The sequence below is a fragment of the Bubalus bubalis genome, chromosome X (genome assembly GCF_019923935.1).
Source record: "Bubalus bubalis isolate 160015118507 breed Murrah chromosome X, NDDB_SH_1, whole genome shotgun sequence".
NCBI lineage: Eukaryota > Metazoa > Chordata > Mammalia > Artiodactyla > Bovidae > Bubalus > Bubalus bubalis.
The window spans coordinates 12,624,384-12,643,541 of record NC_059181.1 but is presented as its reverse complement, the minus strand read 5'-3'; the positions used below and the strand labels follow the sequence as shown (position 1 = coordinate 12,643,541).

Genomic DNA, 19,158 nt, shown 5'->3' with positions numbered 1-19,158 from the left:
TGTCAGGGCATTCCCTAAAATATATTTTTAAATAAGTACATATTCATATCAAAAAATATACACTCTTCGTTTTTCTCTTGTCCTCCTCTCTGGAGGCAGGCAGCCCATTGTACATGTGTCCTGTGAATCCTTCCACAGGTACTTTGTACATATCTCTATCTGCTCTTTTTATTTTATTCAAACACACATACACACAATAGTCTGCACTTAAGTCTTCTTTCCACTCAACAGTAGATCTTAAAGAGATCATTCCGTATCAGTAATTCTATATACTATCTTAGGTCTATCGATTACCTACAGGTAATGCTACCCTAAGTAGCATTGTTTTCCTTCTTTTATTATCATGAACAATTATGCAACAAAGAACTTTACATGTTTTAAATGACTATATGGAAGTTTGTGGTATGATTTATTTAATGATTTATTGTCGGATGTCTAGATGGCTGCCACTTTGCACTATTATAATTAATGCTTTGATGTACACCTGAAATCATTGCATACATCCATTATCCCTTGCATAGGACAAGTTCCCAGATATCAAACCCACAACCTCTGTATTGGAAGGTGAATATTGGCAGTGGGCTGCTAGGGAAGTCCCAATGGTAAATATATTAAATGAATGACAATTCAACTGTTCAACTTTCAAACTGATGTAAATGCATAACAGTTCAGATTATTGTCATATTTTTATCTGTGTCAGTATTTACCAGGTACCACATTTGACACTGGGTAATTACATTTGGTAATGATTTAACAAAAGAAGTTCAGTTATTTTTGACTAGAAGAGACAAAAGGCAGAAAACATGAAATTGTATTTCAGTTCTTCTATTTTACTCTATTTACATTTTAAGTTACCAAATAATTAAAGCCCTGATAAATAAACATTTGACTGTGTGAAAGAACAGATTAACATAATCCAACTGATTTAAGAAATAATTTATGCCTAATTAACCTTAAAGAGCCTGAAGATTTTTAAAAAATAGCATCTCTCAATCTGTTTTCAGAAGAATACAAGTGCTGTAGCATTTTTTTTTAAGTATTTAGTATTTAATTAAATTTGGGAAATACTTCTTTACTGTGAGATTTCTGAAAGCCTTTATAAGTTAATGAACATTGTGAATCTCTAAGAAAGGTTGTATACTATGTGGCCTTTTCCAAAGGCTACACCCCCCTCCCTCACCTCTGCCCCCACACCTATTTACACAGTGTTCCTTGGACCACAGATTAACATAGTTTTAAAGCAGAGCAAAGTTCTGAGAGTGCTGCGCAGCAACTTCCAACTGTGCTAAGTATGCCTTTAAAGGCTTTGTGCAGTATAAACTCCTATGTTTCTGACAGTTGACTGAATGGGCTTAAAATAAAATTGATCCATTAACAAGTATCTTTTGAAGGTCTACTACTATCAAATAACTAACATTGGCTGCACTGAAAGCTGGAGAAATGTGAAAAAGCAGTTCTTACTGAAGGGGCTAACCATCTACTTGGGTAGAAAAGCTTGAATAAAAATTTGTGAGAACATTTTCAGTAGTCCAGAGAACAGAGACCTTCTGGACAGGGACACCAGCAGGAGGAGGAACATTCAGGCATGGTAGCAGCAGTGATCTTGCAGTTGTCAAATGAAGAGCCAGCGAGAGAGAAATCACTTAAGAGCAGAATTATGTTCACTGATAAAATAATCTTATGGGAGGCCTTGAATATGCAAAAAATGTTAGAATCTTTTTTCTTTCAACATTCATTTTAAGATTTGTTATTTATTTTTTTTTAACTTGCAATTTACTTTATTTTGTATACTAGCTCTCAAATAGTTACTGGTTTATTTCTTTTTGACTGTTATAGAAGGGAGCTAACTTATATCCACTTAATATAACTCATTATTTCATTAGAGTTTTTATTTTTTTCATTTACAGAAAGGAAAGTGCATACAATCATGCATGCAATGAGAAATATTTTTACAAATTGATGTAATTGTGTCCAATTCTTGACCCAGGGATTGAATCCAGGTCTTCTGCATTGCAGGCAGATTCTTTTTTTTTTTCCCTTGTGATATGACTTTTTTTTTCCCCCCGTTTATTTATTTATTTATTTTTAAACTTTACAAAATTGTATTAGTTTTGCCAAATATCAAAATGAATCCGCCACAGGTATACATGTGTTCCCCATCCTGAACCCTCCTCCCTCCTCCCTCCCCATACCATCCCTGTGGGTCGTCCCAGTGCACTAGCCCCAAACATTCAGTATCGTGCATTGAACCTGGACTGGCAACTCGTTTCATACATGATATTTTACATGTTTCAAGATTTGTTTTTAAAACATGATGCCTGAGGACTTCCCTGGTGGTCCACTGGGTAAGACTACACACTCCTAATTCAGGAGGTTGGGTTCGATTCCTAGTCAGGGAATTAGATCCTACATGCCGCAACTAAGACCCAATGAAGCTAAGAAAACAAAACAAAACATTACGCCTGAATAGCTCAAATGATGAAAAAATTTTAATGATTTTGTTATTATTTATATTTAGATTGTTATTATTCTGTCCATTTTAGCAATCTAATTTAGGTATCTCATAGTCCTGTCTAGACAGAATGTTATAATACCAGATACTGTTGTGATTTTAAATGAATTGCACGCCTCTTCAGAGGACACAGTCCTCCACTATTCACCACTACACTATATACTACACACCTGTTAACAAAACATTTAATTCATAAAAGCAGGCTATGGTCACATATAGACACAAGAGAAATCACAAACCAAAAGACATTTTGTACAGATAACACATCAACTTGTCCCACCTTCATTAAGTCAAGTAAAACACTGTTTAAGATTCCAAGGTATCTTCTCTCCAATGACTGAGGATGGTTAACAGCTGGAAACTGTAACAACAACATGACAGGAGTATTAGCACATGGGGAAGGGTATGTGTGTACATGTGCTTTGAGTGCTGGGAAAGGTAGCAGAGGAGCAGAAGCTAGTGCCCTAGTGCCAAAGTTAAATTTATTTCACATAAATTTTGGTGTCTATATATTGAGCTTGGGATTAATAGGTGAAGTCTCTCAGTCCCGTCGGACTCTTTGCGACCCCACGGACTGTAGCCTACCAGGCTCTTCCATCCATGGGCTTTTCCAGGCAAGAGTACTGGAGTGGGTTGCCATAATAGGACTGGGTGTTAAATAACAGGAAAACTCACAAGTGAAACTTAAATCTAATCAGACAACACTGAAGCATATAAAATAAAACAAAATATAAAAATATTAACATTTGAAACTATCAGTTTATACAGTATTGCCTACTTATACAGATAATTCCATTATAATACAATTCATACAGAATTTGTCTGCTTATATGGCAATTCTTGCACCTTTTCCACAAAAACATATAATTTACTTCTGAACATTAGAGAATTAAAAAGAAAAGGCTAGTACCTGAAAGGCTACAGAAGTAAAAATAATGAATTCAGACACACGTTCTATTATTGCTTTTAATATACTCTTTGAATGACTTGTTTTAAATTTCTTACTTTATGTAAGTTGGAACAGAAGGCAAACAGGCTCCTAAATTAACAAATGCATTTTTAAATAAAATGAGGGGAAAGGGTCAAGTTTATTCAGATGCTCTGTCCTTCCCTCTGCCAACTCACATTTCACAATATCTAAGTGGATGGTAAAATATTAGAGTCTAATGCCATGTATTCCCTCCCAATGGGAGGACTAGTTTGCTTTTAATATGTATTTCCTTTATACCAATATAAGAAGATTTCAAAAGCCAAAAATCTCTAAATATTCTAAATAAGTGGATGATAGGAGTAGTAATGTAGAAAAATTCAAACAAGGTATTAAGACTTCATCCCTACACAGTGTCACAGTGTTAGGTATGGCAGGAGATACAAAATATGGGTAAGACCAAAACCTTGCATGTGAACAACTCTCAGTCTTGTTGAGAAAGCAATCAGTGCAAAACTGAGTAGCCATAAATTCTAGTTGAAGCTCAGCAAAAGGAGAGGCCAAGGTGGTTTGCAGCTGTAGAAGAATCCATATATAGATAACATCTGAACTAGCTTTTGAAAGATCAGAAAAAATGTGAGGACAGAGAAAAGTAGGACAGCACCTCCTAGATAGAGGACATAGAAGGAATAACATAAACTTAACACAGACACACAGGCAATAACCTAAAACACATTTCTGAGGGAAGTGATGCTATGCGAGGCATTTCAGCAATTGTTATGCCACTTATTTCAGAGATGAAGAAGGTGATGATCAGAAAACTGAAATAAATGGTTCAAGGCAGGTTACATAACTAAAAACCAGTAAAACTAGTATTTGCACTCAGTGATCCAAACCCACATTCTTTCTAAACATGGACGCCTTTCCTAAAGGAGGTACAGAGGTTCCTCTGGATGTTACTGGAGCATTAAATATTATCCCAGAGAGAGACACCTGTCATGCTGTGATAAAAGCCTCTATACTAGATTTTAATTAATGTTGTGCTTATGAGGTCTATCTTATGCTACCAAATATCCCCTCCTCCTTTTTTGCCAAAAGTAACATTTCATCAATAAGAAAATTAATGCCCAAAGTCAAAAGGTATTAGAAATATGATTTTAAAATGACCACATAAACTCTTAAAAAATTAATTTATGTCTTTTGAATGAGAGACACCATTCTCGTGTGAGGTAATCTGACAAATCAAAACTCAAGCATACAAGTTTAAAGTATATGTCAATCAGAAGTTTGTTTCTTCTTCCCTTTTTTTCTTATATTCACGTGGCCAATGTGACACAATAAGAGTGCCTCTTTACTGAACACTTACTATGCTTCAGGCACTGGTCTGGGCATTTTGTTGTTGTTCAGTCATGTAGAACTCTATGCGACCCCATGAACTGCAGCTATAATGTCTAATCTTCATAACAACCCCATTAGGTGGTACTTCTGTTATCATAATTTTACACATGAAGAAAGACAGGCACAAGAAACTGCCCAAGGTCATTCAAATAGTAAATGTCGAGTCTGGCTTTGAACCCCAGCAGCCTAACTCCAGAGTCTATGCCCTATATTATGGGATAGCAATTGTTATTTTTTCAAAATAATGCATATTATTAGAGCAACATCTTGGTGATTTTCTAATCTCTATACACTGAAGCAAAATACAAATCACACTGGACTGGTTACTGGCGAGTCCATGTTTCACAGTAGCTACCATTCACACACCCTGTACACTTAGCTGAGAACATCTCAGACATTCAAGTAAATGATAAAAGAAGACTCTTCCCACAAAAGATGTGGTTAAACCTCCAAAAAGATTATACTAACTTAGTTAAAATACCACAAACACTTTCAGACTAAAACACAAAAACATTAAGATCTATAAAAATCAGTGTCAGGGAAGCAGCAATTTCTCCAAAGGATATTTACAGACAGTGCCATCATGGACTGTCTAGCATTTTACAGATAATATTATTTAGTGAGGAGGTCTGTGAACAAATAGGACCATAGACAAAGGAGGAAAAGATCTCCTTTGTTTGGCCTATCTAGTCCAAATGCTATTCATTCTTCAATATACATTTCAAACTGTAAATCCTCTATAAATCATTCCAAGTGAATCCAGCCAACTTTTCAGAATCTTTAATATTCTCAAGGTCACAACTGTATTTAGATGTATTAGAGAACAGTACGATGTAGTAAAGAATACTGTACATTTACTACAGTATTTTATTATATACTATGCTTTATTATAATTTGTATTGTGTTCTAATTATTTTATGCACAAAAGTCTTAATTCTTCAGCTAGTTTACAAGTTTTTAAAGCCAGGTGCCATGGCAGATCTGTTTATACTCTCTTCAGAGAATGCAGTTTAAAGCCTCTTTAACCAGGCATAGAATAAGGCAGCCAGAAGACCAAGCTTGATGCTCCAGTTCAAATATTTAATCATTTAATACTATTCAACCTAGTAAGAGCAACTCTAGGTGTGTTGTGAATATAATCGTGGCTATGAGAGCTCATTTCTTTAAGGAATCCATTAGTCCAGTGAGGATACATATTTTCAAACAGCTTTATAAAAAATTTTTATTACAATTTTAAAAAACTGAAGTCTAGTATGGATTTACAATGTTCTGTCAAATAGCTATTTAAAAGAGACTGCTATGTGTGCTACCAGAGTGCTGCAGGAGCACATAAGGGGGAGGTAACCATTCCCCCTGGAGGAGTCTAGAAGGCTTCATGGAAGTAGGACACTTGACCCGAATCTGGGGGAGGGAGGATGGAGAGCTTTCCAGGAAGTGGGGTGAATATTGGGAGAATTATAGGAAAATGAAGCATTGTAGAAGCAACAAGGAAATGGTGACAGGTCAATGTGGCTGCAGGGCAGGGGGTAGGAAATGTTGGGAGACAAGGCTGCAGGGCTAGGATCAAGGGGTTTTTAAGGCAATAGCACCCCACTCTAGTACTCTTTCCTGGAAAATCCCATGGATGGAGGAGCCTGGTAGGCTGCAGCCCATGGGGTCGCAAAGAGTCGGACACGACTGAGACTTCACTTTCACTTTTCACTTTCATGCACTGGAGAAGGAAATGGCAACCCACTCCAGTGTTCTTGCCTGGAGAATCCCGGGGACGGAGGAGCCTGGTGGGCTGCTGTCTCTGGGGTTGCACAGAGTCGGACATGACTGAAGCGACTTAGCAGCAGCAAGGAGTTAAAACCGAATAAGCTATGTGTATAGGTTTTTAACATAAAGAAGACAGAATTAAACATACAATTTGCAGGAAGATTCTAAAAGTAATGTGAAGACTGCAATGAAGAGAAAAACTCAGAGAAATCAGTTTGGGAGTGGCTGTTTAGGTAAAAAGTGGTACGAGTGAAAGCAATTAGAGATGGAGAGAGGGAAATAGTTGAGCTTGATTGCTGATAATGTAAATTTATGGTTCAACTCTCATATCCATACATGTTCAGTTCAGTTCAGTTGCTCAGTCATGTCCGACTCTTTGTGACCCCATGAACTGCAGCAAGCCAGGCCTCCCTGTCCATCACCAACTCCCGGAGTCCACCCAAACCCATGTCCACTGAGTCAGTGATGCCATCCAACCATCTCATCCTCTGTCCATACATGACAACTGGAAAAAACATAGCTTTGACTATAGGGACCTTTTTCGGCAAAGTGATATCTCTGCTTTTGCATATGCTGTCTAGGTTTGTCATAGCTTTTCTTCCAAGGAGCAAGGGTCTTTTAATTTCATGGCTGCAGTCACCATCTGCAGTGATTTTGCTTTATTTCTGAATAGATTTTCCTTCGTGCTGGACTGAGGGCAAGTCCTATTTATTTTCGTGTTTTCAACATCTAGTATGACAAATGCTCAATAACTGTTGAACTATTTGTACCCTAATTAATTGTCATAATTTGGCTCTTTTTCAGCTTATAAAAGCAAAAGCAAAAGGAGAAAAGAGAAACTTGCCTGAGGTAACTCAGACAGATTTGGAAGAGAGTGAAAGCAGGAAGGGGATGAAAGAAATGTTTGCACTTCTGTTCCTTTCTTTCTTCCACACTCACTGAGCCTAGCAGGAGGGATACTGTGTTTGGCGTTCATGTGTGAGGAGGGGTGCTCTTCAAAGTGAAATGAATTGAGGCCAGAAAGTCAAAGGAAAAAAACAAAGTGCTCTGTTAATGTCAAGAAAACATGGTTTGAGAATTATGCATTTAAGAGAAAGAAAAGAAGTGGTGGGGAGCTTATTTTATAGTTCCCACAAAGGCCACCAACTGGCATGTTGGCCCAAACAGGGTAGTTGAAAATGGAAAAAGTAGCTTTGGGGGTAGATGGAACAGAGAAGCAACCTATAACTGGCCACTCCAGTAAGATGTCCCTCACTTGTGGAAAGTTTATACTTTAAGACTCTTTTTAGCATATTTTCTGAAATCAAGTTTAGCACAAAGTTAGCAAGTCTAGAAAAGGCTGCCCAAGAACAAACCCTAGTTTGAAAAGATACGATGTTTCACTAAACAGGTCATTCTCACTAGAACAGCGCCTTTAATATGAGTATTCATAATCTTCCTCAAATCACTACAAATGTTTGCTCAAATAAGCAGTAGCCATTTATACATTTCTCAATCTTTAGAGGATGCTAAATATTTTGCATAAAGAAACATTCTGAGATAACCAAAGTTTAGAATAATGCATACACTAAAAAGAGTTTGAAAAACTGGAACAAGTGAGAAAAATATTAACAGTTTCCACTTTCAAATTTAGACTTTTTAAAATTCACAAATACTCTATAAAATTCAAAAATAAAATATTATAATGGGGATTATAAACACCGTAATGGAAAAGGAAAAAGTATTCGATGGATAGCTTAGCATTTCATTGTGCAATGAAAAATGATTTAAATACTACTGTACTGATTCCATTTGGGTTTTAGCAAAGCCTCTTACCCGGAGCCCGTGGAAGCGAGGATTACTATAGAAGAGCTTCATCTGCTCAGATGGAAGTGGTCCTAGCACCTTCTGAATGGTAAAAAGTTGGTCAATTTCACTTTCTCCAGGAAATAAAGGCTGTCCATCACTAAGCTCCCCAAGAATACAGCCAACTGACCACATATCTACGGATTTTCCATAGGGAGCTCTGAAAAGCAAAGGGAGAGATTATCTTGGCAACTGAAGGAATAAGTTTTAATAATTTCCAAACTATTTTGAACAGATTCAAGATTTAAAGCGTATTTGGGTATTTAAGGAATTTAAAAATACCACATGGACAAAAGTGAGGCTGAAAAAAAAGAATTATGGATATCAAAGTAGAAATTCAGAACACAAGTGAATAAATATAAGCAAATAAAGCCATCAGTTTAATAACAATTTAGTTAGTATATACTGATTTGAAATCTATTTACAACCAGATATATATGTTGATTATTAATAGCTTAATAAACCCTAACAGCAGCACACATGTCTGATGAGTTAGCACTCACTGGAGAATGAAACGCTCTCAAGAAATGTATTTCCTAGGTAATTATCCTTTAGCTCTTTGAATGTCAACAAGTTATACGGATTCATTTTTTAAGTTCAGTCTATTAAAATGTACCACTGACTTATGTGTCTTCTTAAACAGCAAACATTTAATATTTAACCTGTTCTGATTGCACAGAGTCAAAACAGCTAAGATTATGTTAAGCTTTATTGGATTATTTACTTGAATCTATTTGTACCCTTTGTTTATGAAGCTTTATGACAAGTATCTCCCTCAAAGCATTTTTTTCACTAATTAAGGGATTTATAGCTATCTTTCAAGGTATGAGTTTACCAGAGGGCTTCTGGAGTACTATCGTTGCTAACAGGCTAGATATAAAATCTACGTATCCCCCCCAAAAGCTTTATGTGTATACCTGAATATCTATAGCCTCAAGTCAAATTACATATGACAGATTAAGAAACAATATTTTTCTTTCATTTCAAACATAAATTATCTAAATCTTAAGAAGGAAAAGCCAAAATACAATATCTGAAAAACCAAGGAAAGAAATTCTCGAGTGTCATAGTACTATAGTAGTAATATAAAACTTTTAACAAATACTCTAAAGCACTTTTAACATAAAACAGAGTATGCTTCTAGGATAGTAAATCATTGTATCAACAAATCAGTATTTTATTTATCTCATTTCCCTCCATAAAAACTGAAGAACCATATCAGGAAACTTCATTTAGATCTTTTTGGTAGCTTGTTGGAAGGGAAGGATACTGATCTTTCTTTCATACAAGTATGAGAGAGGAAAAACTTGTGCTAGGTGCAGAAACTTAAGGAAAATCTTTACATACCCATGACAAACTATTTTTTCTTATGTCAGCTAATTTGAATAATTTATGCAGCTGTAACTACTTTGAATGTCAAGGACAAAGTCTTGAAAATGTAAAAAAATCTATAAATTCTACATGTTGACTAAATATCGACTGATTTCAATGGGATTTTTATACAAATAATATGGTTCTTCAACTAGTACTTGACAATCATTTAATTAGCAATATTCAATTTGGCTCAAATTAGTTGGAGTCCTCATCTACTTTTGGTAGCTCCCATATATCTCTAAATATAATTTCAGTTTTCCAAAATGTATTATTAGGCAGCAAACACTCTCTAAAGTTTCATGTTAAGGCTGTCCTCAGAATGAATGCAAGGACATTTTATAGACAAAATTATAATGAGTCCCTCTACCATACTTGAATCCTCAGATGGGGGTCTAAGAAGGATTTACTTCAAATTCATTTCTTCTTTGGCAAATCCTGCCCAGTAAATTCAAACTCCCAATCCCTCCCCAAAGAATGGACACATGAATGGACAATGCATTCAAGTGAATCCAGAGAGAGGTATACAGAAGAAACACAGATGACACAAAAGAAAATCAATCCTAAATCCAAGTTTAAAATGAACACAGAAATTCTAAAATCTATCCACCCAAGGAGGGATAATAAAGTGACTAGCCACCACTGATTTCAGAGGATGAAGCACAAGCTTTTGATTTAAAAATAAATAGTAAAGCTTTCAGTAACTGACAGCAATAATTCTTATAGGCTCTAGGTCTGCAATGAAATAAGAAGTAACACCAAATAGACACTGGGAAATCAATTGTTAACTTCAAAATGATCTTTCAGTGAGTAACTTAAATATATAATCATCATGATCTTCAGAAGAAACAGAAATGTATATTTCTATTATATAAAAAGTATCTTTATTTACTGATTAAAAATTTTTATTGAAGCAGAGTTGATTTACAATGTTGTAAAAATTATCTTTAAAAAATTAAATTTATCATGTCCCCTAGATACATATATGGCACACTAAATAAAAGAGATGAAACCTATAATTAATGCAATGGTTATCATTACCACAATGTCTAATTTTATTTGTAGAGAGTGTCTTCTACCTCAATTCTTTGATGGTCCCAAAGAAGAAAATACAATCTAGGATAAATAAGAAAATACTACAACCACAATAAGTAGAGAATTATTAGTGAGAATATGTGATGGAGACCAAGACTACAGGCCCCTTCTTAGTCTCTAAAGTTTAAACTTCTTAAAAGGAAGAATCTTATCAGATAATGCTTTTCTGGTGTAGACGGGTGAATGAAATGGCTGCCCTGGTAGACATAGCACTGAAAGTGGAAAGGTGGCACAAAGTGGAAGGATATGGCAGTGTTGCTGAGAAAATCATCAATGGACTAGTTTGAATAGCCATTTATCATCAAACAGGATTTACACTGCTTGGAAGAAAAATGGCAGGTGGTTAATATTTATAGCAAAGTAGCTAGGCATAAGAGATATTCCAGAAATATTTGCTGAATGGATGAATGAATGAATGTATGAACAAACAGATAAGCCATAATGTCAAACTCTGTGGATATCCACATTTTTAATGTGCAAGACTATTAACAAAGGTGGCAGCAATAATTCCCCCCATTTCTGTACACCTGACACTTTGTAATGTGACTCTGCCACTCCTCCCATCAAGTTTATTCCTCCATCCATGAATCAGAGGATAGACAAGTAACATGCTTTGGCCAATGAGGCAAAGGTCATGCAAAGAGGCTTGAAAAAACACTTTTGCTTTTGGGCTTGCCCTCTGCTCCGGGAATTCTACTGCTATTATTTGAAGAAACTTGGACTAACCTACTGGAGGATGAGTCCCCATGCAACAGAGATGGTTTGTCCCAGCTGAGGCTCCCTAAAACCAAACAGCCTCCAGATGACTTGCTGACTGATTGTAGCTACATGAGCAATTTCAATTGAGACCAGCAGAAGAATCAGCCAGTTGAACTCAAATAGCTGATTCCCCCAATCCGTTTGCTCCCAGAATCATAAGCAAATAAAATGGTGCTTGTTTTATGCCATTAAGTTTTTAGGTTTGCTATACTGTGACAGGTAACTGGCATTTAATCAACTCAAGTTCTCATCTTCCACAGATAATCTCAAAGTTAACAATAGAGGGTCAACAAATATGTAGATGTTATTCTATTCTGGGAAGGTAACTCACCCAAGTAAGAGTTCTGGGGACCGATACCACCTGGTGGCCACATATTCTGTATAATTAGCATTATTTCCTTCTGATAGATTCCGAGCAAAACCTGAAAGACAGCAAAACCCAAAAGTGTAATTTTGAAAAAGAGTTAATTTCATGCTGACAAAATATTTCAGTGCTACATTAATATCTTAAAGGAACATCAAAAGAATATAATGATTGTTATTGAATGGGCTGTTTATTAACATGCCCTTATTATTTTAAAAAGTTAGTCCATTGTTCATATGTGAACTAAAATATACAATGTAGTCACTACAAAACCAGTCTCTTCTCTCTAATAAAGAAATCCATGTTTTCAAAGTCTTTGCATGCTTTATAAGCATTCAGAGCATACTTTTAAACCAGCTTTTCCAATAAATGCACATCTTACAAGATGAAGACTCCATAAGAGCCAAATGTCAAAGTTACATTAGCATGTTGCATATAAGTCATTATTTCAGCTATGTGGGACTTAGATAGTATTTCTGTATCTACTGGTGCTGATCAGCTCCGACCATTATGTAAACAACAACAGTTAGGGTTGGCAATGATGGAAATGAAGCAGGCCAAAATTATTTTCTCCTAATGTAACTGAGAAGCATATTAGGCGTATCTTAATTACCTTATAGACTCTGTTGCTCTCCCACCTCCCCAAGTAACAATCCTTTCAAAAGGTTTTGTGGCCACAAAATAAACTGGAAGGTAGGTTAATTACCCATCTAACTCACCGAAAGCAATATAGGTTCACTGTAAATAGTTACAGAGAACCAGAATATTAAAATTAAAGGTGAAAGTTAAGGCATATGTATATGTATGGCTGAGTCCCTTTGCTGTTCACCTGAAACTATCACAATGCTGTTTATCAGCTATGTGCACATGTGCTCAGCTGTATCTGACTCTTTGTGACCCCCTGGACTATAGCCTGCCAGGCTCCTCTGTCCACGGAATTTTCCAAGAATATTGGAGTGGGTTGCCATTTCCTACTCCAAGAGATCTTTCTGACCCAGGGATCAAACCCACATCTCCTGCTTTGGCAAGCAGATTCTTTACCACTGTGCCACCCGGCTATATACTAATACGAAATAAAAAGTTTAAAAAAAAGTTTCAAGAATTAGAAAATACTGTTTCTTAAAGTAGAACAGTAAAAAAATAAAAATAATTACAGCAACAGAACAAAACCCCTAACTTCAGTTAATCAATACTTCTTTATAAGACACATTTGGAAGAAATATATATATATATTTTATTGGGATTCTTCAAGCCAGACAAAGGAGCTACATGCTCTGGGAGGGAAAACAATTAGGAGGTTTTTGTTGGGGATGCACAGGACATAGAATGCCACATGTGGTGCTGCCATGCGGAACTTCCTGACAATGTAAAATAAAACTGTCTTTTAAGAAATAATGCTAAACTAAGGATACTCTTTTTACCATTATTAACTATTCTACACACACCTCTTTTTTAACTTGCTTTACCAATTTCAGCTCCTAAATACTTCTTAACACGTTTAGGTATAGCAGGACTCTTCTTTGCAATATTCCTTATCAAAAAATACTAAGAAAATTAAGTCCTATAAGACATTTTTCCTCAAGCAGACAGGTTCATAATAGTCAAACTCTTAAAATCAATAAGTGAAAACAGTTATACATGCTTCCAATTGCTGCACTGGCCAAAACTGGTCATTCTACAAAGTGAATTTTTAGAATGCTTCTATTTCTCTCACCTGTGCAATCCATATTCTAAGTACTAATCTAACTTCTCCTTATAAGGAGATACAGGGAGATAAAGATACAAGGAGATAAATGAGAAACCTCCTCATTTATATATATTCACACTGTATTTGTGATTATATTTAAATATATAAAAAATAACATTTTTTAAAAGTTATTTTTTAGCACATGGATTAGGCAAAAATGTAAAATTCTTTAAATTTTTAAATCACTTTTAAAAATAAAGTGACCCATGATGTAAAACCTAATCGATAATTTTAAAACTTTTCTGAATTATTTTAACTTAAATTTTTAATAGTACATAATACAGAGTTTTATATATACGAAAAACAATATACAATTTTGTACTGTGATACAGTATGACTCAAAACTTCCTTATACAGTCAACCAGGAGCTGGAATATCATAATAAATTAATAATACCTTGACTGAACATTTAAAGGAGATAAATGGAATCATTCTAAAAATGTCTTTTAACCTTACAGATTATAACTATCACATATATATTTACATAGCTATTTTTCAGTGTTTATGATTGTGTCTACAATAATTTCTATCAATATTTAAAATATTAAAAAAAATTTTTTATCCTACTCAAGCCAGAAGGTCCTGATAGTATTTTCTAGAAAATTCTTTCTCTGGAGTCATTAAATACTGGGCTTATGAATATACACTAATTTAAGTCAAAAGATAAAAAATACTTTTAAAACACCTGTAAAAGCTACCTTGTGCTATATTAAATTAATTTTGTACTTACAGGACTAAATTTCTTTTTAACTTACCAAAGTCACACAGTTTCAAAACGTCATTGTGGCTGATTAAGAGATTTTCTGGTTTTATATCTGGAGTATCAAGATTAAAAAACAATTATTAAAAAATGGGCCATGTACTACTGATTGACACTATTAGATCACTGTAATGGCACTTAATTAGAGTAATCTGAACACAGAACTGGTAGTAAAAAGTGGAGTAACACATTTTATAACAGTACACAAAAGTTTCAATTAATTTTGTTTTGAGAAACATGTAGACCACAATTTCAAAAATATTTTTTCCCCTTAAATCTTAAAGGCACTGACTGGATCTCTGAAAGGAATTTAAGGATGACTGAATCTAGGTTACCACATTTCAAAGAACTATTTTTACTTTATAAAATACTAATAATACAAATTTTTGGAGATAGAGTATAAAATGTTTACACCCATAAGATACTTTAAAAACACATATGAGACTAAGTAGATAGCATTATATTTCCTGGAGGAAAAAATACATAGAAGATACATTGTCTGTTATGATTTTCTACATAATTTCTATTATTTATATATCTGTTTAGCTTCTCTGTGTGGTTCACGATCATAAATATCTAGTGCTGAAGCTATGCTGGATGAGTCAAGATAAGATTTCTCATTTTTTCCATGAAACTTCTGAAGATGTGGTGGGAGTTAAGGAGTAGAAATACACAGAAGATGCAGTTTAATTCACCCCTTTGGAGGCATCTCACAATTCTATTCTTAGAGTACTCATCATCTATATTATATGGTAGAAGTGAAAATGGAGAAAGGGAAGAGGTAGGGGTGAGATCTATAGATTGCAGAGCCATCTGAACCATTTCAGATCAGATTTCAGAATTTGTAGATTTCAGTTTCTACTGCTAATTCACAACCATTAACTCACTATACACTTAACCAAATTATAGCATCACTATAGAAATGCAGCTAAATCAGTTCCTTATTAATATCCTCAAACTGTAGCAGAGACTGTTATTAGAATTATTATCCTAGACACTAGATGTCCAGGTGACCAGGCCACCTCTCCATGCTGCCAACAACTTTCGTAAAGCAACTACTACGAAAGACAAATGGAAGACAAATAACAAACTGTCTCTTTCCAGAAATAATAGGAGTTGGCATTCTTCACATGACCTTTAAGCTATTTTTAATGTGAAACTATTTTTAAAATGATATCCTTTTGTGTCTGTTTAGAAACACTAAAATGTAGTATTCATTTGCCTGATAATTCAAAGATAAGAAATGGATACTGCAACATTTTCTGACAAACATTTTTTAGCTTCATTATTGTTCAATGCATGACTCTTGAATGCAAGAGATTATCAGGAGAAGATAAACAGTGTAGAGTTAAAGATGGTGCTGAGCAAGTAATTTCTCTTTTATTACTATCAACCATCCACCTCATGGCAATAAAGAACAAAATACAACAGTTTATGAAAGTATAATCATGGCCTTTATGCAAGGCTGATCATGCCTAAAACCTGAAAACAATGGGCACTTTCCAGTAACAGGCAGGGAAAATCAGGAGGTAAAGATACATACTAGAGATCTTGGTTGAACAGAGAATGAGAAGTGACTGTCAACGGGGGCCAGTCACTTAGCATCATCTCTAAAGTCTGATTCTGGCTTGTTTCACATTACCAGGTCTATCTGCAGGACCAAAAGGCAATGGAGAAGGTCGTTGCCCTCACCAAGCAAGCTGCAAAGTTTGCATTTGTTGAGTTCTTTTATCACTAGGTACTTGTACTGCTGAAACCAGATCTGGTTATACAAACATGGAGATCTCACCATAATATCCAAATAAACATGCAGTCCATCCTTTTGATGATATGAAAGGAGACCTGGAGCACAAATATCCTATACCTTCAAAATGTATTTAATTTAAACAGAATGTCAATGCATATGTGAAATATTTTGTTAATGTTATTTGCTATTTTAATATTTTCCATTTTGAAAATTCCATACTTACCTCGATGAACAATATCATTCTTATGGCACCAGTGAATAGCTTTGATTAGCTGATAGATATAACTTTTTACTTTTTCAGGTGGAACTCCATTTGGCATTTCTTCCAGCAATTCAAGCATATTCTAAAAATTAAATAGAGAGCCACTGATTTCCAAAATTAGGCAGGCCCACAAATTATGTATTAAAATTTTTAAAAGCATCTTGGATGATAATTCATCTCATACACAGAATATATTTTTTAAAAAATTGCTTTGCTTTCCATCTATAATCTTTTTCATGCTAACACAGGATACTGTATTAAATCAAGGTTCTCTTTTTAAAAGAAATTCAGTTTTTGCTACTCCCCATAATATTCCTGCGTACTCTTCACTCTCTGAAACCTATCAGGCATCATTTTAGCCTAATTTTGAGGGAAAAGCAACACAAAGTAGGGAAAAGACACTGTAATATATAGAGGAGAGGGGAAACAGTCATTTTAACATAGTGCACTGTGCATCTGATAGAACTTCACAGTTAAGATCAAGCCTTGAAATATTTCTGGGAGACCTGGAAAATATTCTTAAATGATCCCTAAGATTACCAGTAGTCAATATAATCAGAACAAATATTTTAAAAGGCTACAAAATACTGTTGAAATAAAAAATCACAGACCCCAAACAAATCAATATGCAAAAATCTTAGTCTGGAGTCAGAGACCATTCTAAAATTCATGCACATTGTTTAAATAGAAATTCCACTTAATCAGTTTCCAGTATATTTCCAGATTAACTAAATATCCTCCATTTCCTCTGTAAAGCACAAGATTAAGGTCTATAGAATGATTAGAGTTTACTGTTTGTAGATGACCATCTAGGACACCAGTTCTCAAAGTGTAATCTGTGGATCTCCGGGAGTGGCGCTGTCTCAGAGGACCCATGAAGTCAAAACTATATTCATAACAGTACTCAGCTGTTTGCCTTTTTCACTGTGTTGGCATTTATACTGGTGGCACCTTAGCATGAATCAAAGCATTAGATTCTTCAATGCCATATCCTTACATTTGAAAAAAAAGGAAAAGGTCAATTTCAGTAAAGGATGTCTTTGATGAAGCAGTAAAAATTATCACGTTTATTCAGTTACAGTTCTTGAGTACTTGTCTTTTTAGGAATCTACATGATAAAATGAGGAATACAACTAAACCACTTCTGCTGCATATCAAAGTATGCTAGCTGTCTTGGGGAAAAGCACTTGGGTAATCAAGTTATAAATTGAACTAGTAATTTTTCTTGAGGCATACTATTTTTTACTTGAAAGAATGACTGATACACAAACATTTATGTTAACATACAATGGGTTTTTTATTGTTATTTTAAATGAATCAATAAATATTTTTATATTCTTCAGTTTTGACTTCTAATATGATAAATATTAATAGATAAAACCCACATAAATACAAAGCTCTTAGGGTTCCCAATAATGTTAAGAATGTAAAGGAGTCCTAAGACCAAAAAGTTGCTCTAAAATTTTGTCCCTGCCAGTCAAGTTGCATACATATAACCAATCAGCTGCCTGTTTATAATACTGTCATACCTATTTATAACAGATACATGTTATTTTAATATAATTATGCATCATATAAGCCAACTAAATGTTTTTTAAAAAGAGGTTTGCTGTTTATATGAAAGGGAAGTTTAATAATTTGGAAAGACTTAAAGGAAAGCCACTACACATAATGCTATCTAATCAAATGTGAATGCAACTAAAAAACACTGGCAAGGGACAGTGGTGGTGGTAAGGATTCTGCACTGAGACTACTTTGCAATGTTTTTAAGTTTTCACTTCACTTTAAAGAAGCTGACACAGGATATCACTGATGCATTAAGGGTAGGATGTATGTAAGAAAGCCCATCAGAAATCCAATCAGAAGATCAATACCCACTTCTAAAGAGAATGTGGAAAATGAATGTATATTGATAAGTCTTAAGTTAAAATAAAATGTTTAAAGCATATATGTATCATTTTTTAGAGATTCTCCCCTGGAATTATCTTTTTCAATTAACAAATGCACGTGAGGAGTAAAAGGGCTTTGTAATAAAGAATATAAATTGTATGTCTCATTTACATTCAACTCTAAATTCCTCACTTATAGAGAGAAATGTCCCCCAAAATCCATTCTTCCCTTACTAGAGCAATATATCTTATAGGTAGACGCATAAATGCCCAGAAAGAAGAGTACATTTTCCTCTGCCTTGCGGCTAGTATGGCTATGCAACTAAGTCCTAGCCAATGGGATGTGATAGCTGAAGCTCCATCCTGACCTTGAGGACAAGGGCCACTTCTGAGGGGTGGCAGACCATAAAGGCGGAAGCCACCTGGGATCTCCTACAGCTGTAGAGCAGAGGTACCATACCCATCTACCTTTGTGTTCGTACTTGAGACAGAAACTTCTATTTTGTTTAAGCCACTGTAATCTTGTGTCTCTGCTACAACTCCCTACCCCTAAGAGCATCTTTCTCCTTGCCCTCTTGAGACTCACTGTCAATCATTAGGCACTGCTACTGATGGGAGGGTGATGGTCACCTTCCACTTAAAAACCGTAAGACCAGCACAAGAATCCCAGGCTTAGAGGTCAGAAGATTGGAGTTCTGGTAGCAGCTCTGCCACTTATCAGCA

The 19,158-nt window shown here is 35.0% G+C and overlaps 1 protein-coding gene across 5 annotated transcripts in view; it reads right to left on the bottom strand.

Moving 5' to 3' along the window:
• CDKL5 (cyclin dependent kinase like 5) overlaps positions 1-19,158 on the bottom strand; it is a 182,082-nt gene that overhangs the window by 38,129 nt on the left and 124,795 nt on the right. For all 5 annotated transcript variants that reach the window (XM_025277318.3, XM_044937450.2, XM_044937452.2 and 2 more), the window contains 5 exons: positions 16,508-16,628; positions 14,533-14,592; positions 11,998-12,088; positions 8,412-8,601; positions 2,793-2,873 (listed from right to left, as the gene is read on the bottom strand). In XM_025277318.3, the coding sequence (XP_025133103.1) occupies positions 2,793-2,873; positions 8,412-8,601; positions 11,998-12,088; positions 14,533-14,592; positions 16,508-16,628 (543 nt within the window). The remainder of the gene's footprint in view (positions 1-2,792; positions 2,874-8,411; positions 8,602-11,997; positions 12,089-14,532; positions 14,593-16,507; positions 16,629-19,158) is intronic.